The 25504-nt window shown below is 34.3% G+C and overlaps 2 protein-coding genes across 3 annotated transcripts; one reads left to right on the top strand and one right to left on the bottom strand.

Moving 5' to 3' along the window:
* Nucleotides 1-353: 353 nt before the first annotated feature.
* On the bottom strand, nt 354-21019 carry LOC144450834 (uncharacterized). 2 transcript variants are annotated; one of them, XM_078141576.1, is made up of 23 exons: nt 20886-21019; nt 20194-20288; nt 19725-19889; nt 19344-19426; nt 18742-18819; nt 18372-18426; nt 17985-18083; nt 17094-17213; nt 16749-16858; nt 16298-16379; nt 15756-15828; nt 14988-15051; nt 13782-13892; nt 12969-13176; nt 11873-12004; nt 9577-9715; nt 8877-8956; nt 6267-6311; nt 4429-4581; nt 3854-3956; nt 2556-2762; nt 2095-2226; nt 354-689 (listed from the first exon to the last, which is right to left on the bottom strand). In XM_078141576.1, the coding sequence occupies exons 1-23, from the start codon at nt 20944-20946 to the stop codon at nt 640-642; spliced, it is 2445 nt and encodes an 814-aa protein (XP_077997702.1). In that variant the 5' UTR covers nt 20947-21019; the 3' UTR covers nt 354-639. The 2 variants fall into 2 exon arrangements, with proteins under 2 accessions (XP_077997702.1, XP_077997710.1); XM_078141584.1 differs by lacking the exon at nt 6267-6311.
* A 261-nt stretch (nt 21020-21280) lies between these two features.
* LOC144453745 (phosphatidylinositol N-acetylglucosaminyltransferase subunit H-like) lies at nt 21281-25504 on the top strand. Its single transcript, XM_078145086.1, has 5 exons — nt 21281-21568; nt 22275-22356; nt 22826-22953; nt 24609-24692; nt 25109-25504. Exons 1-5 carry the CDS (start codon nt 21314-21316, stop codon nt 25199-25201), a joined length of 642 nt encoding a protein of 213 aa, XP_078001212.1. The 5' UTR covers nt 21281-21313; the 3' UTR covers nt 25202-25504.

Raw genomic sequence — 25504 nt, 5'->3', positions numbered from 1 at the left:
GGATTGGGAACACCAAATTTTGATGCGTCACAAGCAAATGCTGTTTCTCAAATTGGCTTTATAGAGGCCTCCCTGGTGTGCACCCCTCAGACAGAGTAAGGTGTACTTGCAATCCAGACTAAAGCATGTTCAGACACAAAGGACTATGGGATTATCTGTGGTTATAATATCGTAATACCTAATCTGGAGCTACTGATAAAGAAAACCTCCCACAATGGTCAGGGTGACTATGAATTGATCATTTATGGTTGCAAACAATGTAACAGTATTGTTTACAATACCAATTTATTAGTATATTTATTATTACATTTCCCATGATGCAACATTCAAAATGGCTGGTTTGCAAGTTCCCTAATACTGGATCATTCATTTTACATCACAGCTGTACTTACCCGTATTATGTACAGGTTTATTAAAATTTACATAAAGGAAATTAGAGAAATACAGTACACTTGTTAATTCCAATGAATATCACTTTAATTCACATGATAAAGCATAATAAATCACAGCATATTTAAGAATCATCACATATCATATTAAATTAAATACACATCACAAACAATTTATATACATCAAATTCACATGAACTATAGAAAGAAAGTAAGTACAGTGAATTTTCATAAAAAAGAATGTCATAATTTAGTTATCTCCCTCAGTTGTCTCATCCTGTCCCTCAGCTTCATCTTCAGCTGTGAAAACAAACAGATGATAAAATTAAAATTTTGTTTTTTATCGCAGTTTATGATATGTGGATTAGGGCAAACAATAATTTCTAGTCAACTATTTTATGATATATACTTATATGTTAATATATAGAAATTACCTGTGTCTTTGTTGTGTATTTCCATTTATTTACGGTTTGCTTTTTAGAGTTTTTAGAAAAAAGAATGTTAGTTTATCATGACGTAAATAAAACACTGGTATTTAACTTTTAGTGGTAAATCTCACCATAAACAGTATCAAACAGTAGTTTGCTACTTCCATGGTCTTGTTAAAACAAAATAAGCAGTATGGTTGTTAAAGATGGAATGTTTAAATTGTTTGAAGCAGTTAGATATGTTGATAAAGATGGGTGCTATTACTGATGACTTGGTGTATTTGTGCTGTAGAATGAACTCCTTTATAATTCAAACGTCATTGTCTTGGTACATTACCCACCTATGCACAAGATAGATACCAGTTCTTATATTGTGTTTTAGAAGGAAGAAAGGAAGAAACATGCATTATAGTGTGAACTCCAGGAAGACAAGATCTTCGTGTTGTGGTTCATGTCATAATAAGCAGTGCCATACTAAGAATACTTAGAACAAGAATGCGTGTATGCCATGAATGTGTAATATCAGCCATCTACCATTACTACAGTGAAAAATCTAATGCTGTTTGTACTTTGCAATTTTTGTTACAGTGCATTGGCTTTTGCAGTCTTATTATAAGGATACATGTACATGCAAATGTAATGAAAATACACTACTCTGCATTCCCATGTCCCTGAAAAATGAACATTATTTAGATATGATGACTGCTCAACCTGCTTGGAAGGACATACACTTATTTTAAAATTGATCACTATGATCTTTTGCTACTAGTGAACATTATTTTCCACAACTATACCGTCTGTGGGTATAGTCAGTTGTAAAGTAAAAGCAACACATACTTTTCATATACAAATATTGCATTGTTGGAGACAAGATAAAGTCAAATCACTATGACTAAGTAGAAGATAGCATCACCATTTATATCAAAACCACATGTTCCAATGCTATATAGATTGAATAGGGGCTGCATTGGCTGATTGCATAAGTGTTGTATAGAGAAAAGTCAAACTTGGTTGAAATGGATATTGTGATCACTTCATTTCTCAATGCAGGATAATCTTAGCTATTACTAGAGGAGGATGACAGTCCTTTATATGTTGTTTCTTTTCTGTTTTGTTTGGGAAACTGAATTCTGTCACTCAGTTGTAGGGTCAGTGTTTGGTTTGAAGAAAAGCCCTTTGTTGAAGACTATTACAGCAAATATATTTTGGAATGTATCAGTAACACTTGATGCCTGTACCTATACATACCAGTGAGGTATACTACATCTATATCTTACCTTTCAGCTCCTCTTTAGATTTCTGCAAGTTGTCTTTGGATTTGCCATGATCTAGTTTGCGAGACTCCAGATAGTCCCTGAAGACAGTTGGTGGTCTTGCAGCTGTGCTTGGCCTATCACTCTGTCTGCTTTCTGTGAGATTTTAAGTTGATAGAATGGTACAAAATGTCAGATATTTCATGATCACAAAAGTTAACAAGGTTGTGAAATCAATACACTTTTTTCAGTGAATTTATTTTTCATTTCTACGACAGATCTGTTTCAGCAAATTATTTATATATTTTAAATTATTTATATATTTTCATTTAAATTCCCCCACATTCAATTGAAACATTGGCTAACTTCTGTTGACCAAACATTCCATTTTACTATGTTTTCACCAATATTCAATGAAACCCCACCAATACCAGCCTACAGTACATTACATGTGCAACAAATCTCAATCAGTAACAAAGCTTTACCTGGAGGCCTCCGATTGGATACGGTTTCCAAGAATGAAGCAAGGAGTACAAGTTCAGATTGAAGTTTGTTGGTAATATCAGATACTTTTTGTTCCCTTTCATCAGTTTTCTTGCGTAATTCTGTAATATCATCCAGAAATGATTTATCTCGCTCTGCAAACTGTTCCTCCATTGCCCTGTCCTCTTTCCAGCCTTCAACCAGTTTGCCTGAAATGAAAATTACAGTTATCAATAACCTCTAGGACATGTGAAATAGCTGTAGATTTACTATTAGATTGTTGAAAAACAAAGATCAATCACAGCATCACATATCAAATGTTCAAATTACTTGTTTTGCAGAATATAGATGAAGAATTAAGTTTTTTATTCATACAGTCAAATGTTTTCAGAAATGAATTCCTAATTTTCACTAACATCTTGTCAGTATCTTCTGGAGTGCACCATAATGAGATAATGTCCATTGATTCTCACATATATATGGAGAGATATACTGGTACAGGTTCACTTAAGAATCAGAAGGTACTAACCATATGTCAATGCATTACATGTGGAATATTACCATAAAGGGGATGGATACTGTATGAAATCATGCTGTTTTCATAAAAAGAATGGGCGATATCAAAATGAGATCAAATGCATTGGTTTCTTTCACTTCCATTTATCAGTACAGAGTTGGTATTGATCCAAATTTATGCAGAAGTGATGTATGAGACTTGCTTGGGGAAAATCTGTTAACAGTTTTACAATTACAATGTATATAGCAAAAGAAGCAGTTGACAATACGTTTCACAGAAGTTGTCTTGCAACTTCTGATGTGCCACTTTTGCTTATTAAAAATTGGATTGATGCTTACTCTGTACTGATAAGAGCAAAAAAAAGAAAAAAAGAATTGTTGCTGGTCAGGACATTTTGTAAAGTGGTGTGACAATGCGATTTTTTTTTATTCTCAACAAATCTGTCACTCAATCTACTATTTATGGCAGTTACTGGTCTTTTTATTTAGTACTTTAGAGCAACTGTGTGTGCTTGTTCATGATTGACTCTGCAGTTGTCTTCACTGAAGTAGGGAGGGTTATTTTTGTGTTTCCCCTCGGATCTGCAGACTGCATGGGCTGGACAAACATGGAAAAAGAAGACCGACACAAGGGTACCGGTATTTTATAAGTGATTCACATGCTGACCAGAAACAATTCTTATTTTTGGCCTAAGTGAAAGTGAATGAAATCAACACATTGTATCTCATTTACTATCCAAATGAAATCATAAAGTATCCCCCCCCCCCCTTTAAAACATCATACCTCTTTGCATATCAACTTCATCCTGTAATATTTGTTTTATTGCTGCATTTATCAGGGTTTGCTTCTCAAAATTGTCGCACTCTGAATCCATTTTCTTCATTGCCTGAAATTAAAAATTCAGCAAGATTTATAATCAGTAAAAGCAAATAAAATATGTATCTTAGATTGACTCAATCATAGTGTCAAACTGATTCAATATATTGACTTATTAAGTCACTTTTTCTCGAGGTTTTATGCAAACATTAAACATTTAATGATAGCATTGTTGGTAGACCAAGTGTGTATGGTGCAAACGTTCATTTTGAAACATTTTTCTGAACAACAGAAAGTTGCTGAAATCTTCATGTTAGAGTTAAATACTTATTTTTATATTACGATTTCTTGCTTAATTTGATATGATCATAGTGTGGAGTGAGAATATAGTATATGGTATTGTGTTATTTTATTCTCCCTGCTGCTAGCAATCATAAGTGAGAATTTTCTTATTTTCTTTATTATATTTTGTATACAGGAATAACTACATTGTAATAATAGTGGTAAGAAAAACAAAATGAAAATATACAAAAAATACTTACCATTTTGAATCGGTTATTTTCCTCTATAACAGCTTTCAATTTTCTACCTGCATGGTATATATTTTCCTCCATCTCTCTCACATCCTTTGCTTGGTCTTTCATAGTTTGTAGAGTTGCAGCTCTCTGTTCTCGAAGTTTTGCTTTAAGTTGATCCTACATAAACAATTCTAATCAAGTTATTCCTTTCCTATATACAGATGTTGAACACCTCTAAAATTGAACACAAAACAGTTAAACAAACTAGAAATAAAAATAAATTAATAATAACACAACTTTGTACTGAAAACTGTCTTCAAAACTGTTTGACTTTGTTATGTTCACACCATGACATAAAACTGTTCACTGCATGTGGTTGTTGTTTTTTTAGAATGATTTACCCCGATATGAGTTAGGATGAGACCAATGCCATCTTCAAATCATCAAGGGCAGGAAGCAACAATTCTGTTGTCTTCAAATGACACCACTTTATAATGTTACTTGAGAAAAGTTATGAAGACAAAAAAAGATTTCACACATGGAAAACCCAGAAAGTGTAAAGGGGTGAAATCAGTGTGATAGGTATATACTACCGTTTATTTTACGTAGAAAGATTATGGGATACATTTATTGAACAAAACAAAGTAAGACTTTGACATTGTTAAAATTTATTTTGTAAAGTTGAAAGGCTAAAAAAGTACTTATAAGCAATTGCACACATGAATAACCTGTTAGTTTATTGTAAATCTAAAAAATATCGTATTTGTATACAGAAAAATGTTGCTTTGCACTGTTTCAGCATAGATCTTGGCGGGACTTCCCCTCCAAGATCTATGGTTTCAACATATCCTTTCCAAGATCTATGGCTTCAAGGTGACCCCTCCAAGATCTATGGTTTCATGGCGTCCCCTCCAAGATCTATGGTTTCAAGGCGTCCAATCCAAGATCTATGGTTTCAAGATGTCCCCTCTAAAATCTATGGTTTCAAGGCACTCCCTCCAACATGTATAGTTTCAACGTATCCCCTCCAAAATATGCGGTTTCAAGGCATGCCCTCCAAGATCTATGGTTTCAAGGCATCCCCTCTAAGATCTATGGTTTCAAGGCATGCCCTCCAAGATCTATGGTTTCAAGGCATGCCCTCCAAGATCTATGGTTTCAAGGCATCCCCTCTAAGATCTATGTTTTCAAGAAGTACAGTAATACTGTACATGTACTGTACAAATTTTGCTGTCCTACTCACGCCTGTACCCGGTAAGTGAAAATAACTCCTTATTTTACAGTGCTTTATTAATGTACATAATGCAATGAGTGCAACATTCTACCATTAAACTGATTCATAGGTGATCATGAATTCATAGGTGCCAAGAGAGCTTCTTCCTGTTATCGTGCAGTTATTTTACTTCAGACTCTCTGACTATACCAGGAGTCACTGTGTGCATACAAGAACCAAACTTCTTTTTTATCCAAGTGTTACGTGTGTTTTAAATCCATATATAAGCTGGTATATATGTTTGAGATATTAAGTGTGCAATAACCTTCAAGTGGTTTTGTCTTTACTAATATTATATGGTGTTATTTACATTAATTCCTTCTCCACAAGACACCAGACTTGTTGCCTCATTCCCTTGATCCACTGGAAAACTCATGGAAAGGTTTTAGTAATACCCAATGAGTATTTTACCATACCTGTTTACAACTATCAATATGAATGTTCCCCAAACAAAAATGATCACCCTTCAATGTTGTTACTATTTGACTACCACACTATGTTTTTTTTAAAAAAATAATAATAATGACAAGAAGAAAGGTATATATCTGGTTTTTACTTTTACATTATGATCAGATAATGAAATACATACATTGGATTTGGACGCTTCCATTATATCACTGCCATCAAAACTAGACTGAAATTGATAGTTGCACAATATACACAAAATCAATCATTTTGGAAACAAACTTCACAGTTCTAGACGCAGTGAACAGCATTATAAGGTTTCTAAGCAAACATCAACAGCAGGGAAAATTTGCATGGCTACAGATTAACAAGTCTACTGCAGCAGTTACAAACAGACAGACAGATAAACAAACAAATAAACCAACAAACTATGGGTATTATAAGTTTTGACAAACACATTGGTAAGTTACTATTTATCAACTCTACTACATTTCACAACAGAGTTTGGATATAAGCTTGTAGTAGATATTGGCTCCATTACGCAGAATTAGTTTACGGCACAGATTTTTAAAAATAGTTAACACTACTATTTTTATTGCATAACAACACACTAAAGTAAGTGTGATGGTAGTATTATAGCAAATACTACTTTTATGCCAGCAAAGCTTTTAAAACAAAATACACAACACAGCAAACTTTGCTGAAATTTTTTTTTTCCCAAACAACATATATTCACACTAATTCGGGTTACTTGTTAGTTAACAGTTACTACTCTAAAAAAATAAACCAACACCAATAATATGAGAGTAACCTTCAATGGTGGGCCATCTGCGCTCTTCATTGTGAAGTGTTATTGCAAGCAAAGATGAGCATGCAAGCAGAGAGAGAGAGAGAAAGAGAAAGACAAAATGGAAAGTCGAGAAATGAGTTATATGATGTACTGGCTGCCAACAACTTCTAAATCTTCACAAAAGTCTTACTTTCTTGATAAATCTGATTAAATTCTGATGAAGGAAAAGACTCAGTTTTCTTTTTGTCATATTTCACATTGACTAATTTTGTTATTTGTGTCTTCTTCTGTTCTTGATGTTTGTTGACTACGTAACTGTAACCTACAAACACACGTGTGTGAAATACAGTACACATAGTAACTAGAGTATTTTCTTCCATCAGATTTCAATTAGATTGTTCATTTAAACCCTTATGAATGTCATGATACACTGATGAATAGCATTGCAGTTTTCAGAGAAATGATAAGGAGTCTATATTTTGAGATGACTGACTTTGACATAGAACTATGCTGGAAGTAACTTTTAGGTTTCCTGTGTGATATGTTTTGTATATAAGCACTGTGGATACAGATACATACTTGTTTTAACATTACTACACCTGGTAGAACACCTACATTTCCCCGTCATACAACTCACAAAATTCACTTTTAAAGTTCACTTTAACAATATCACTGATTGCTTCTACAAAAGAAACACTTACTCCAATGAACCATTAGAATTTACCAACATATAATTTTACATTACCTTCCTCATTGTGTAAAACTGCACACGGGTATTGTGAAATCTCTCTTTCACACCACAAAGACAAACACAGTGAAAAGAACACCCTGTGTGTACACAATACAGTGACACAACACACAGGTGAGACAAAATGTGGAAAACAGTAGACAGACAGATGCCTGATAACAAAGCCCTTCTAATACTAACAGAACCATACAATTCACCTTTTCTGGTTAAATACCGCTATAAGTTCTTATCCTTATCTTACAATGTAGTTTCAGAACCCTGGCTTTGCCCACAGGGATCTCTTTAATTTTGTATTTCTTGAAAAGAATGTTTGTGACACCTTAAAAAGATGCCATGATTTTATAGCATGTACAACTGTAAAGATAGCATGTTTTTATAGTATATATTACAATGTAGTATAGCTGAATTGACTCAAACCAGTGATGAATACTTTTTCTTGTTTGGAGCTTACATTGTAATAGGGTGAATTGAGGTTATAGAGGAAAGCACTGATGATTTCACTACGAATACAAAATTCCTAATGTAGACAGATTCACATTCACTTTAAGATTCAGATTCAGATTCAGTTTTAGATTCAGACTATACACACAGATGCACAAACACTTCATCAGAAACAAAACGAACTCTCGTGAATGTTCACATATTGTTGACCCACAACTACGTGACAAGATCTCGAACAATGTGACATCCATTTTCAAGAGATTTCAGAAGAAGGAAAAACAGCAAACAAGTTCCAAATAGTGTTTCAACTTTGTGTCACCCTGATTGCGTTGCAAATCGGTGTTTAAAATTTCCCACAACACTGTGTACAAACTTATTCTTACGAACTTACCGAACCCTTATATCAAATCAAAATGGGAGAAAAAGAAGATGTTCTGTTTGATTAAAATACTCATGGACAATCACATGAATTATAAATAGACTCTCATGAAAAGGTGAAAGGTCACTGCATGCCAGCATGGACTTATTAGTAATAGGACTGAGATGGGTTGATGCTGGTCTTGATGGGAGGTTCAAGATTGAGATAAAAAATGGCAGACATGTTGCAAGGCATGAATTTGTGCTGTGACAATATGATGGCAGATGTCGATGAGATGCAAAATATAGGCAATGTAGGCCAGAGCAAAGCAAGTGTGATTCGCACTTGATGATATCAATGTTTCTCATTTGAAACCTATGGAGGACTCAGTTGAAGGTCATTTCTTACAATTATTTGGTTGATAACGCATAAAAATTAACATCAAGTCAAAACTCACCTGCGGCCTTGATATTCTCTCAATTTCTTGTTTTTTTCTTCTTGCAGTGTCCTGAAGTCCCCCTTTCCTATTTTTTAATTCTGAAAATAAATTGATCGAAGTACATATGAAATAGTCACTACTTTTCAGTTCCTTTTTCCTGGATGGTAGTTATAATGTCAAGATGGAAAGAGACAATTGCAATAGCTTGGCAAATTTCTTGAATCAGTAAAAAAAAGAGTGTTTTTGCCCTGGGTGAAACACAACTTGCTGGTACAACCTGTGATTGGTTCCATCTGACAAAATTAGAACAGCACTCATCTTATTTACACACATGCACCTCAGGGTCAAATGCTACAAAAACATCGTATTGTGTCTGAGGACAAATTTACAAGATTAACCCAAGTGAACTCTAGTGTCGTGCAAATAAGCTAAATTCAATGTTGAATCAAAAGTACCTCATCTTGACTTATTTTACCACACAACGACTGAACTTTAAAATGTTAGGTGTGCTTATTTGATAGTTAGAACTCCACATGGTCCATCTATATGACCACTACATGTACCACTCTCGTCAGAACCTTCCAGTGATAGTCCCTGGTGGACCAATTTTGGAAGTGAATACTACAAGTACAAGTCTCGTTTATTCACGATGTGTATTTGACTCCATTATATACTTTCACCTCAAACTGTGATCAGCTAGCCATACAGACGGACTTACGAACAATATTTCTCTTCATACTACTGAAGTCATCAGTTGTAACTTCAAAGCTTGTCTCAAGTTCTTCATATCCAGGGGTTTGTTTTTCTATACTTTGTGTCTTTTCTGCAAGATCTTTTTCCATCTTAGCAATATCATTCTGTAAGATAAAAGATATAATTCTTGATATTATAAACTCTACATAATTTCACAAAACTCCCAAGTACCATACTCCTTTCTATGTGTATCACCACTTAAGATGCCCCCCCCAAAAAAAAAAAAAAATAAAAAATAAAAAAAAATTTAACTCTTTCACCACCATTGGCCTCATGGGATTGTTTGTGCTCCACCAGCCCCCTCACTAACATAAAGTGAGAGTGAGTGGTGTGCAATCAAATTGATATAAAAATACTTAGAATTGCCCAATCTTTGAATATTAGGTATCATTTTACTGGAAAATAAATTGTCTATATCATACTTACAAATAAACACATTCAAATATTACATTCACAAGTGAAATTTGGGTTAAAATAAGAAAATATTGGTAAAAAAAACCTGTGTTGTTTATTTATTGACATGTCACAAATAAACAAAACATTTATATTACAAACAAAATTCAAAATACCAACATTTATGTTTCTACAAAATTCTGTATACTGGTTAAATGGTCAAAATCGGCGAAAATTTGGCAGAAAATGTTATTTTCAGTCGTATTAAATTTGAACGGAAAAAAATAACGGCTCTCTAATCTGATTACGACGCAATTAGTCGGTCCCGCACCGACAATGAAAGGGACAAAAATACCTGAAGTCGTTGCACCAATACCTTCAGAAAAATCAGTTTGTGTAATTATATATCATTATTTGACAGAACAACAAAAAATTATCACCAAATTTATGCTCAAAATCAGTAAAAAATGCCCACAAGTTGGTAGTATACGAGTCCTAATCGGGACGCCAAAGTGGCGCTTTTTGCCAACATGCTGTACCCACAAACAAAATATGCAGTCGGGACTTTGAAGTTACGTTGCGATAATCTGATCCTTCCATTTCCTGCATTGAGTTCACTCAGTCATCTCCTTGTATAAAACATCGTATTCATAGTCAAAATTGAGTGGAAATTTCTACGAACAGCACCGTTATTTACATTGTAACTTACGTTAGGGGAGACAGATTTTGCTTCGGCGATGTTGAAATTTGAATTTTACGTTGAAAAACGCACATAAAAAATCCGATTCGTAAAATCGCCCGTATCGTGCATAAATTTCCCTCCACGACCTTCACACGCTGAGCTAGTACAAATACAAGTCATTACTGAGATGTAACAAAAGAAATAAAACCAAAATAATCCATTTTATAGCCAAAAATTACAACCAAGACGTTAGTATGGGAGTCGGTATCTGTCACAAGATCGCGTAAATTTGCCGACATTCAAAAATTCAACCGTAAACTGCCGCCGGCAGCTCATACGGACTTAGCGGGAATTTGATGCTTACATACAAGTACAATGTGTTCCCACAGCTAAATACTTGTATTCAATGATGTATTTCGAGTCAAATTCAGTCGAAATATCCAAAGACAGTGACATAATTTATATCGTAGACCATGTTATGAGAGCCGTTAATTATATCCGCCATGTTTAAATTCGATCTTGTGGGCGAAAAACGCACGTAAAATTACGATCGCTCGTCATTTGGATCGTAGCTCTCGATACCGTTCACTATCATACATTCAAAATGGCAGGCAATATAAACAAGGCTAATACGCATGTGTGGAACTAGTTATGGCAGCAAATTTTGCAGCAATTGCTGCCTTTGAACGGTTTTACGGCAAGATAGGTGAATGAACTTTGGCGTCCCGGTATACCGGGTACTGGTGGGCGCCCTAGCGCGTCCCGGTATACCGGGTACTGGTGGTGAAAGGGTTAAAAAAATTAAAAAAATTAAAAATTAAAAAAATAAAAAAAAAAATAAAATAAAATCTTAAAATTCTTTTTTAGAAAAATAAGCGGAATTAAAGAAAAATTCCCAGCTAAATCAAACATCCTAAACCTAGCAAATTTACACTACATTGTCCTAACTACAATATTAATCATATTTTCAAAATTTTCTAACAAAATGATATGCGACTATTTCAACAAGTTCAAGTGAAATTTGCAAAAGTATAGGTAAAATAACAATAGAGGGTGAATGTACATTTTCTACTACAGTAGTATATGTACATGGTCAGTACTTTTGACAAACAAACTACTACCCCGGTAGTACTAGTACTTTACAAAAAAAGTCAAGAGTACCACATTGTTTTTATTTTCAACTTACCTCCAGTGTTGTTACAACACCAGTCAGGTTCTTCTCCATGGTATTAAAATTATTGGTGGCTTGTTTCAACTCGGATTCAAGTTGTTTAATTTTTGTATCATCAGTTTTTAAATCCTTGGTTAGCTGTGCATGCTGTGGATAAACAAATTGTTTGACAATGATGACAAAAAATAACAAACAAATCATGTTGCAAGCATCTTAGCATATATATGTAGCATCCTTGCCTTCTGGAAATTTGTAATATTTTAGTACAGAGAGCATTTTGTGCGACAGATTCCATATAATGCTGTGTGGTAAGATTGCCCCCACATCAACTTTACAAATTAGTTCTACATGTACATGTACATACAATACAACCCTTAACACCCAGGTAAAGTGATTCAACTGTGATACAATCATTCACAGCATTCACATCACATGTAAAATAACACAATGTTATTTCATTTAATCATGAGCCCAGGACATGGATGCTCTAAATGTAATCAATCTATAAACAATATTACCAATGCAAAGCAAATGAATTGTAAATGTCTAGCATGTAAATTTAGATTTCATAAAACATGTGTAGATCCCAGCATTGAGAGCTAAATGTAATAACAGTTATGATGCTATTATTCTACACAGTTGGAGTTCCTCAGCTGTCATTTTTTTTGCAAATCAACTACATGTACAAATAGGAAGGACAGATACTAGTATTATAATTAATTTGCACTTGAACCAATGTTGTTTTATACTTGATCTTTGTTGTTTTTAACAATACCAAGACACAATACTTCTCAACTTTACAGTCATTTGGTTAATAAAGTATTCTAATCTGAAAATATGAACACTACAAAAGAGTGAGGCACAAATACTTGAACATTGTGGGTTGAACAACTAGTTTAAATAGTCAGTAAGATATGATGTGTCATGCTATGCTATCAGCTATATCGCTGAGAGGGTTGACTGATGTATGAGGGCGCCCATCACCATGTATACTTGATTATACCCAATGTATTTTGAAACAACTTTCGACTTATTTTCGGAAACTACATAATTCATACAAATGATGTGCAAAGAATATAAAACTTATTACTACAGGAAGAGTGTTATGTACCTCAGCAGTCAGATTGGCGTGTTTTTGTTTATCATCAGCAAGTCTCATGTTCATATCTTTCATGTATCTTGCCATGGCTGACCTAAAATCTTCAAGTTCTTTCAAAGAGGCGTCTCTTTTCTCCTGCAACTCAAATCTCTCTTTGCGTTCTTTGGTGAGAGCCTCTCTGTAATCTTGTATTTGTTTATTAAGCATAGCCATGGAAGCTCTGAACAACAACAACAACAACAACAACAACAACAACAAAAACAAAAACAAAATAAAGGTGTATGAGACGATGGAACATGACTTAAACTTCTGCTAAAATTATGAAAACAAATGATGTATGTATTTGTGTTCATTAAATATACTTCTACATGTTGAAATTAACTTTTTGTCAACATCACAAAAATGGTGTATCTTAATGTTCATAAATTTCTTTGCTATAAACTCAGACCACTATAGAGAACCTCTATAGTGGTCTGAGCTATAAATGTATCTGAAATTCCATCAATGTGGCAAAAGAGCACATATAAAAGGCGAAATAAGCATGAATGTGAAAAACGCATTACAGGCAGGGATTTCAATCTGAGGTACTTGCACTTTGTGTTATCTTATCAATGGAGCCATAAGGATTACATGGGAAGTTCTTCTATACAGACTATAGCTCTGGCACACTATTTTTCACAACCAAATTTTGACCACAATCCAAACTGGGCATTTCAAAGCCTACATGGGCAAGTATATGCATTCAGTCTGTAATAAGCAGTGTAGAAAACTGTGAGTAAAAACCACAGAACGAAAAAAATAATTTGACACACAATAGTATCTTACTCATGGTTTTCTTCCAGTAGTTCAATTTGTTTCTCCATCTCATCATTCTCTTGTTTCATCCTAGCCATATCTTCTGCTTTGGTCAGCAACTCATCCTTCATGTCTTGTAACCTATAGCAACATAATCTCTCCTATCTGAGATGGCTATCTATTCATGACTACCTTATCCCAGAGTATTACATCAATCAAATCTACACTACAGCATAGAGTTATAGTCAAGTTAGATGTCTACAAAGTTTACTATAAAGTTAGAATAGCAGGGTCTCTACAATTAGTTATCAACAAATTTATTTTGTTAAAGTTAATAAGTTACGATCATACTCAAGGAGAATTTAAAACAAGTGAAGACGTTTTACTTTATCATCAATAACTGTATTATATTTAATAGCAATAGAAAACTTACAGCAACATATAGACACGCACACCTTTGATTATTATCTATGTTATTGTAATGTATAGAAGGAATAGGAACTAACATGTATCTTACGGAGAAAACTTGAAAGTTAGTTTTGTAAATGTTCACTTCAAACACATCCTGTACCCAGATAGTTGTTTATAAATGAAATGTCTATCAATGATGGGGAAAATTTCAGTTTCACAACTTTCTAAACATGATATGACATTCTGGAGTTTTTTCTTTTTTTCTTACAGGACGGGCCTGACTTACCAGATGAAAAGTGACCATACCTAATATGATACACAGTTTTTCGACACCTTTACTGTGACTCCAAAATGGAGGTTACCTTTACCAGTAGACCAAAAGGGAGTCTTTAAAACTATGTCATGATTGAAAAAATATTCCAAAGAAACATACTATTGTTGTAATTTTTCTCCTTCTACAAGAATTGTTAAGTTTTAGATAAACTATATTTACTGGTAAATTTTACTGACTTGCATTCTAATCGATGGAGGCGTTAGTATACTAAAGTCTTATTACACAAATTACAGAACAATGGTTAACAACATGATTATAACAAAGAAATCATATCACAAGGCATGGCCTGACTCACTACTAAAAGAGAGTCTAATGACCCTCTTGATTTACTGGATACTGCAAGAATAGTAATAAAAAAACGATTAATTATCACCAGCCAGGCGACAGCACATCATTCATGTCAAATGTTAGCATGCAATGCACAAAACACGACACACTGTCTACAGGTTAGTGGATCACTGAAATAGTTTGGAAAATGAAGTACAACTTACTGGTCATGGAGTTCCTTGACCTTGGAGGCATCATAGCTACGTGCCTCCTGTGCCTCCCTAATATCTGGAATGCACCGTGACAAAGTCAAGGTGCATGACCATAAACAAGAGAAGGGTGAATGCACATAACAATGACAACCCCGAAGAAAATGAAACTCGGTTAATAATTACATGTGACTGTATACAGAAAATGTCAGGTCACTGATCCACCGTCCTTGTGGATGGCTGGGCAATGCATTGGCAGCATTATAATGGATGGATATGGACAAAACATGCAAAATATTGAAGTTGGAATTGTAAAATGATCACGGTGCTGGATTTTAGAAGTGCTAGTGAGATGTTTTGGATATGGAACAGTGAAGCAGGTATGGCCAACCATCCACATTGGTGTAATGTACACAAAGCAGGGCAATGAATCATTATCAAATACATGCAAAGTTGTTCAATAAAGTGAAATATTTGTGATGGTACAGTTCTTGAAGACGTCATTGTTTTCAACATGGTGTATATTATATATACACAAATAAGCACATTTTTCAACCATATTAAAACACATGCAATTTTCTTTGATAGGTAGGTACTTTTATGTTTGTGGAGTACTTGCAGAGAATCATATCTTTGTATTTTCACATCAATTTGTCAAAATACACAATACACATATCTTGGATATTATCCACAGTTATAGCATGTTCTTCACAGCATAATTTCTATTCTTTACAAACAAACAAATTATAGTTGTGATATGCTATAGGCATGACAATACTTTACCTAATCTCAGATTTTGTTGTTTTTCATGCAGCTCATCATACAGTGTTGCAGCTTTTGTCATTTCTGTCTCAAGCTGAAATGGAGAAAAGAGGAAATACCTTCTGCTATTTTCTAACAAGCTCAGACAAGTCTACTTTCACTGACTTATTGTGGTATTCAAGACAGTGTCTGAAATGTTGATAAAAGTGCATTAGCCATTGAATGTACGATGGAACCATTACAAACTAATGAATCATGTCACTAAGAACAGAGGTCAGAACAGATACATTGTACCATTCAGCCCTGATCAGTCACAAGTGTGGCACTAACATGTCACATCTTACTGACAAGTGTGAACAATATACAAACAAATGCCAATACAATCATACTACATGTATAGCATATTTTCAGTGGTACACGGAAACAGTATATCTCTCAAGTAATGAAATAAATATGAAACGTGTTACGAGTCTGTTCAGCTGTGGTTTATACCATAGCTAGGTACATGTAAATACATTAATAAGAAACCAGGACTGCTATCAGTTTTAGTGTTTTTTTCTTACATGTTCCATTCTTTGTAAAAGAACTGTCTTCTTTTCAGCATACTCTTTTTCCATAGTCTCTCTCTGCTTTCGTATTTCATTCCTGAAGATAAAATGCATAGAACGTTAATTTTTCTCATTTCTTAATATTTATGATTCATTGAGCAACTTTGCACATTGTGGAAACTAAAACAAAGTCAAAGTCAAAGTAAATGTAATAAAAAAAACACCAAAAAAGAAAAAAAAACTACAACAGAGTCTTGTCATTTATTCAACAAAAGCAAAGAACAAATTAAAAATAAATTGGTAGTGATATTGATACAGCCAGAAAGTGAAAGATCCAGGTGTTGTGTCTGCTTATATAATGCACTCATACATTATTATGGGTAGCGAGTGGTTACATAAGTGAACCAACGATTGGACCTTTCAGACTAGATTTGATATTACATGAAGATTGGAAAACTTCACCTACCCTTTCTGTTTCAACTCTGCATTCTCTGTATGCTCAATTGCAAGTTGTTTGGTTAGTTGCCTCTCCTGTTGCTCTAACCTGCTACACGATGTTTCAAACCTTCTTATACTCTGTAACAAAATAGAGGCTAGTGAGGCAAGAGATCTCTTTTGAACGATTCAAACTTCAGATTTTGAAAACTTTGGAAAATGACCATTTTATCACAAATACAAATTTCTTGTGTGTCTCCGTCAGTAGTGCGTAAATAGCTGGAAAGCCATTCATTTGATATTACTCCCATCTCTCTCTCTTTATGAATTTATACTTTTTCATCCTGTCTTTGTTTTTTACAAAAAAAATCCATACCTTTCTTATGCCATGTAAGTTGTTTTCACTTTCCATTACTTCCTCCTTGAGTATGTCCAAATCTTTTTTCTTGTTGATGTTAGCTTCTTTCTGTTTCTTAGTTTTCTTTGTTGTATCATGCTGTAAAGGAAACAGTGCATGAGTAAACAACAACAAAAGTGTTTTAGGACAAAAATTTGCTAAGATAAACTTTCTTACTACCAGTGTGCCCGCTAAGTCAATTTGACGCACCACTGAAACACACAATTTCTAGTGACACACCAAAATTTGGTGTTCCCCTATCTCTTACTAAGTGGTGACTCATAAGAAATCCCAGTTTTATCATTTTGACTCACAACAACAAAAATTTGGCTATTATTAGATAGAGGGCACACTACTTACTACTAAGAAATCCCTCCTTTCAAGATAAGAGATGAATGTAGCATTTACCACAATCAGGGAAAACAACAATGAACAGGGATGTGTTCGATTATGCATGCCTAGGGAGCCTCAGGTTGGGGTAAAAGATGTCATTGGGGAGCCTCACGCCATGGGAAAATTGAACGCACCTCAGTGATTCACGACAAATAAATTGATCTGTCATTCCAAGATACTTTAGACAATTTTGAAGTGAAAAGTCATTTCTTCACTAAACGTGGAGAGAACTCTTCAAAATATAGCATAATTCTTTTGAAATTGACAAAAGTAACCAATCACATGCTGTCGCCCATCTTGGGGGTCAAGTCAGGTCAGGTGACCAATCCCCAAGCTGCCCCAGTTCTGCGAGGAGAGTTGACTTGGGGCACCCTAAGTGTGACATCATGTAGTAATCGACCGCAACTTGGGGCAACTTAAGGTGCCTCGAGGGTTGCATAATCAAATGCATGCACCATAGGCTACATTGATACCTACCACTGCTTGTTTCAATCTCTTCTTTTCCTGCCTGGCATCAGCTCTTTCCTGTATCATATCTTCTTTCAGTATCACAATACCCGTTTCTAGATCAACTATCTGTATGGTCAGACAAAAAAGAAAAGTTATCTCTCATTTATCAAAAGTCTTTAAGTAAAAAACTTTTTGGCAGACTTTGAACTCCAATAACTATCAATTTTAACAATAATTCATATCGTAAGATATGACAGAGGAACTTCATTGGAGTGTCAAATTTTATTTTACAAGCCTGCCCTGATGATGCTCTGTTAACAAGGCAAAATTAGTTAGGAGTGTTTGAAATCTTTTGAATTGAGTTTTACTGCAGCCATCCAGTGTTTATTTTTAGTTTCAGCCTTCATTGCTTACCTTTTGATTGGTTTCTCGAAGTCTGTCTCTTGTTTCATTCAAGGTAATTTGTTTACTGAAAGAGAAGGTAAAATAGTAATAAAAAGTTACATAATCAAAAGTATTACTTGATTTCATCAAACCTGCTCAAACCGGTAAACATCATGCACTTAATTAATAAAATATATTTATTTTTTTTGGAAACTGGAGATTCTTTTCTTTCATACCCAGTATTACAAAAACAGATTCTGATATCCATAAAACAATGTAAAAATAAAATATGAAAGTTCTCATTTTACAGATTTGTGATTTGGCACAGATACTGAGATAGGAAAGCGTCTACACCAAGAAGGATCTATGAATGAATTATAATGAGTTGAACATTACTTACGTAGCTTTGTCTGCCATCCTTTGATTGAGCTGTGATATGACTTCTTCGTGTTGAGCACGTACCATGTCACGTTCAGGACTGTAATAAAGTCATTCAAAATTTGTTAAAGCTGCACTAGCTGTATTAAAGTGGAGTATTATTTTTTCGATAAGACAACCAACAATATAGTCATTGAAAATTGATACCAATGCTTAGACATTGTACATGTTAATTAACAGTTGATTTTATCCAGAAGTAGTACAGTAATAGGTTGAAATCTTGATAATATTCGAGGCACTGATTTTTGGGTGTGGACCCAAAAATCAATTTGACTGGATTGATTGTACCATATTGTGTGTACAGCTATGCAAATGCTTCTATACACAGGTGAATCAATACTATTCACTGTGTACCATATCACAAGTAAGTCACTATATCTAACAAAAAAATTTCAAAAAAATTGTGTCAGTTGCAGCTTTAACTGGGATTAATATTATTGGTAAACTTCAAAAAATCTTAGAACAAAGTAGGCTTCATAATACAGCTCTATCAACTTGATTATAGAAAGTATACAACAAAATATTTCAGTTTCATGTTACACAACAAATTGAACATATACATACTGAAGGACGGCATTCTGCTTTTCGAGAGACTTCAATCTTTTTTCTAGATAGTCGATATTGTCATTCAAACTTTGAAGTTGATCCTGTAAGAGGAAAAGAAAATTGATTCACAGATCTTGTAAGTTGTATAAAAGCTATTGTTCTATAAAACAGCCAGCAACTTATATCAACTTGCCAAGTGTTGGCTATAATTCATATTAACAAAGCACCTACGAACAATATGTAAACATTAATAGGGTGTTGATAAAGAGAACCACAGTCTTGTCACTATTAATAGTCATTGCTTGATACCAAGAAGACATTGACTATATGCTTTAATCAAGACAAGGACGTATTAGTTTGTAGAATACTAGAATTCATAATGTAAAACAGATATCTCACCTGCAATCTACTCAATTCTTCAGCATTAGAATGTCGGGCAGAAGAAACAGCTGTCTGAATTTCTGAGTTGATTTCTTCTGGAGACATAAATAATTTATGTCTAAGAATACTTGAGTGAATGGTTTCTGTTTCAAGCTGTTCATGAGTTTTAACTCTCTCATTATCCTGTAGATGACAATATATTATTATTTTATTATATATGAGGTGATTTTTACATTCGGAAAAATGCGAAATATAAGGTGGCCTAATGAGACTGTGTAATGTGTCTATATGGCCAGAAACTTAAATTTTGTACACTACATAATTTATTATTTGATCTAAGAGATCAATGAATCTAATGCAAATCTGAAGAAAAAAAATGTGTCTCTTTTCGAAGTGCTAAATCAAACTTTTTAATCTTGTCAAAAAAGAAAATACTTGTAATGAAATTATGACCACTCAGAAGGTTTATTAAAAAGAAAATACCTACCAATTCTGCAACAGCTACAGCAATCTTGTCAAGAATACCAACATCATAGTCACTAAATGTGTAATCACCATAACTGATATCTTTCATTCGTTTGCCTGTTGAAACACAGTAAAATCGGTTATCATAAAATTACAAAGTATCGCCAAGAATGTCATCACCTTCTTACAATTTACTCATAGATGTAGTTGCACAAATAAAAGAAGACATTTGTTACTTTAGGGGATTTGATTTTTCCTGACAAGTCAATCACTATTAGTTGACTTTCTCTGATTTTATCATAGAACTTGATGGGGGTCTATGATTTTATACATAAACACCTTGTAATTTAAAAACAAAAACAAAAAACAACAACAACAACAACAACAACAAAACCATCAACTTTTATTTGGGATTTGAATCAAGCTAGACTTATGCGTGGGGAAAACGGTAACTTAATAAGTAGAATCACACGACTATTTGCTTTGTTCTTCTCAGTTGTGCTTAATATATGTGTTTACAAGTGCAAGGACAATGGCATTCAAACTGACCTAAAGACCGAATCAATAAGACGTTAGGTCAGTATGGACTATTATTATTGTAAAGAGACGGTTGACTCTAACCAGTAACCGGGACCCGTACACCCGTCGTCCTTAGATACCATTTACACCTCGAAAATTAATTTTATGCGAAGGATAAGCACATGTTTAACGTACCTAACTCGTGTAAGTGCTCTATGGCACTGTTAACACCCGTAACTTCTGAGATGGACGTCATTTTTAGTCTGGTTCACCCCATAGTTACCATCCAACGCTTCTATATCAACGAACTGGCTCGATTTTGAGGACAGAGTTCCTTTCCCAGCATGCTACTGTGAAGGATTTGAGCCCTCTAACTTATCATCCAGATGACGAATATAGGCAAGGAAAGGGCAAGTATTTCCACAAAGAAACATAGAATTGTCGATTTCATGCAATTCTAAGATGTCAGAATTTCGTATAAATAGAAACATTTATACCAAAATTTAACTATTCGTCTCAAAAAAATATTGAACACACTGATTATAACGAACATTAGGCTAGGGAGTACTTTCGCAACATGGCGGCTTGATTGAAAGGTAAATGCGGAAGCAGTGGACAATCTAATGAAATGTCAATCTTTGACACGATATTTATCTCTACAGCTCATTGGTAATGTAAAACGTTTGACCGCCATGGGAAAGAATGGCGAAAATTGCGTTACAAATATTTGTAACCGGGGTGTTAAAGTAGTACGCACCGAACATGACAGTTTATGTACAGAGTTTGCCGTTCATTTCACCAAAAGTGTACGTCTCTTAGTTTTTCTGTGGATATTCCTTGGTGCTGGGATGTCATATTTATATATGTATTCGATAGAGGTAAGAAATTTCAGTGTTTAGTAGATATTAACAACTTGTGACTATTCAACCCGGCTCTTTATACATGTGCTTGCAAAAGAGAGCTAGTAAAGTGCAGTGGTAGAACAGAGATGGTAGCATGTTGTATTAGTACCGATGACAAAATACATGTTCAAACTCAGACAGATACAAACTACATGATTACACAACATTCCTCTATGGCGTGCCTACTTCTAATGAAGTAAGCTCAACACAGCATATGATAAACAAGATGAAATAAGAAGCATTATGGCATCTTTTATCATATTCATGAACATACATGTATCTGTACCATATATCATGTGTATTGCAATGTTGATCATGTATATTGTATATTGAACATGAAGTAACAATAACATGTCACATGGACACATACGCATGCACACACGCGCGCACGCACGCACACACACACACACACACACACACTCACTCACACTCACACTCACAAACACTCAGAATGACACAGAGCAAAGATGGTTGTATATTAAGATATTGGTGATAGCTTCAACAGAACCACAGTATGCAAAGACATACAGAACAGGAAGGCAGCAGCCTATATTTATCCCACTTAGAAACATCCAAGATGGTGTTATAATGTTAATATATATATTTGTGTGTGTGTGTGTTTATTTATTTTATTTTATTTATTTTATTTATTTATTTATATCATTATGTTTTCTTTTCTTAGGAAAGTATTATACCAATTGTACTTCTTGCTGCATTTTATCTGTCAGTTGTCCTTTATTTCCATTTTATTCAAGTCTACAAAGGTAAGGCTTTCAGTTTATCTCTTAATAATGAGCTTTTTTCATACCTTTCAATTTACAGTAAAATTTAATTCCAAATTATCGATATATACATGTACTCTCTCTGTAATTAGCACCCTGTTCTTTCGACTATGGGCTCATATCCTTAGAATCTGTGTTCTTTCCATGGTACATATTATGAAGCATATTGATTAAAATTACATAATCATTTGCATATCATTATCACCTATTTGCACATGGTGTCAAGGGAATGAAAAATCTAAACTGTGAAGTGCTTACATATTTATATTCATCAGCTGGCTGAACGTAATATTCATACCATTCCAGGACAACAGCACTATTTTTCATGGCAATAGCTGCTGTTTTCATTATTTAAAGTGTAACAGAACTTGATTTCTCCGACAGAACTGGAGATCCACCGATGAAGAGGAGCTCAGTCTCTCCTAATGTTATATATTTCTGTACATTATAGAGTCTCTTTTAGTGATGGCTTCAACAGGACTACAGTACACTACTACTTATCGAACAGGAAGACAGCAGTCTGTATTTATTCCATTTGAAAACATCCAAGATGTTGTTATAAATGAAGGAATTACTATGGTAAGTTTGATTTGATATTGTTATGAGAAAAAGATTTATTTTTTCTTTTGGTCGTTTCTGTCAGCTGGTTTTATGGAAATAAAGTTATATTGGGATAGTTAGATCGATAGATAGATAGTTACATCCTAACAGAACAGAACATAAGATCAATAGAAGCATAGACCCTGACATACATGTAGACCCGGGAGTAAACTAACTCTACAGTCTATGGTAAAAGGCATTCTGATATTCAGGAACAGACCTTGAAACTAGCAGTAGTCCAGGACACATAGACTACTAAACATTGTATCTAGACTACCAAAGTAGTAGTCCAGGGCACATAGACTACTAAACATTGTATCTAGACTACCAAAGTAGTAGTCCAGGGCACATAGACTACTAAACATTGTATCTAGACTACCAAATTAGTAGTCCAGGGCACATAGACTACTAAACATTGTATCTAGACTACCAAAGTAGTAGTCCAGGGCACATAGACTACTAAACATTGTATTTAGACTACCAAAGTAGTAGTCCAGGGCACATAGACTACTAAACATTGTATCTAGACTACCAAAGTAGTAGTCCAGGACACATAGACTACTAAACATTGTATCTAGACTACCAAAGTAGTAGTCCAGGGCACATAGACTACTAAACATTGTATCTAGACTACCAAATTAGCAGTAGTCCAGGACACATAGACTACTAAACATTGTATCCAGACTACCAAAGTAGTAGTCCAGGGCACATAGACTACTAAACATTGGATCTAGACTACCAAAGTAGTAGTCCAGGACACATAGACTACTAAACATTGTATCTAGACTACCAAAGTAGTAGTCCAGGACACATAGACTACTAAACATTATATCTAGACTACCAAATTAGCAGTAGTCCAGGGCACATAGACTACTAAACATTGTATCTAGACTACCAAAGTAGTAGTCCAGGGCACATAGACTACTAAACATTATATCTAGACTACCAAAGTAGTAGTCCAGGACACATAGACTACTAAACATTGTATCTAGACTACCAAAGTAGTAGTCCAGGGCACATAGACTACTAAACATTGTATCTAGACTACCAAATTAGCAGTAGTCCAGGACACATAGACTACTAAACATTGGATCTAGACTACCAAAGTAGTAGTCCAGGGCACATAGACTACTAAACATTGTATCTAGACTACCAAAGTAGTAGTCCAGGGCACATAGACTACTAAACATTGTATCTAGACTACCAAATTAGCAGTAGTCCAGGACACATAGACTACTAAACATTGTATCTAGACTACCAAATTAGCAGTAGTCCAGGACACATAGACTACCAAACATTGTATCTAGACTACCAAAGTAGTAGTCCAGGGCACATAGACTATCGGCACTAACCATTGTATCTAGACTACCAAATTCATAAGGCGATAGTCTGTTATACCAATGGAAATCGATAGAAAATTTGTAGCTGAAACTGTTCACTTGGCTAAATCTGACTATGAAGTGTAAGAGTTAAATTGTAGCCCTGAAGAACTAGGGGATTTTCTGAAGTAACAATATATACTCTACCCTTGTTCTGATCTGCATTCACAGTCAGAGACGTTCAATAATTTGTTAGCCATATTAAAAATAGAAGTTGTTTTTATGATACTTAATTTGTACCATTTTACTCCACAGCACAGTGTAATATATTATTTAGTGGTGCTAATAAAAGACCAGGAAAATCTAACTAAACCCAAATCTCTTTTTCCAATATTTATGGTAAGTATTGGTAAATTTTGTGGTCTTTGCTGTTTTATTGAGATATTGCAACAACTCATAGAATAACTCATTGAGGACATGTCATGAAAAGACCGTCTATTGAAAGACAATATTTTGTGTTGTTTAGTCATAATGATGTAAACTGGTTTCTTGTGAGGCACCACATAGTAAGTGATATGGGAACCACCTAATTATGGTGCATCAAAAGAAATTGCAGTGCATCAGTGGCACATTGAATTGGCATAGAGGGCGCACTATTATGAATGAAAATATTGTAAATTGTCAATATGTCTTATACATATTTTGATAAATTCACCAGCAATTGATAAGCAGAGGGTGATCGATCCGTTGTAATTATGTACTTACTACTTCACCAAAATTAATACAGCAACATACATTTTTTTTTGTAATTTCAGAAAACCTCACCGAGAATAAGTACATTGAAAGAAATATACAGAGGAGTGCAGGGTGTGATGTGGGACAAATACAGACATCGTAAAGGCAGATAAAACTAACTTATTTCTATTGATAATACAGGCTGAATTTATTGCAACTCAAAAGTAAACCTATGTATTTCTATGTTTTATAACAACCATCATTTCGTAATTCACCATTGTCAAACAAGAAAACGATAAACTTGAAGAACTCTTGTAAGCATGTCATTTTTGTCAGTTTCTTATTGTAAATATTGTCATTTTATGTAACTTTCAAACACAAACAGTTTATATAAAATAGTGTTGTGTATGAGCAAAGTTATAAAAACTATAATTTATTGATCATTCTCAGCTGTTTCTATAATAGAACATAAAGAA

Source organism: Glandiceps talaboti, chromosome 2, assembly GCF_964340395.1.
Source record: "Glandiceps talaboti chromosome 2, keGlaTala1.1, whole genome shotgun sequence".
NCBI classification, from domain to species: domain Eukaryota; kingdom Metazoa; phylum Hemichordata; class Enteropneusta; family Spengelidae; genus Glandiceps; species Glandiceps talaboti.
This window is presented reverse-complemented; position numbering and strand designations above follow the sequence as displayed.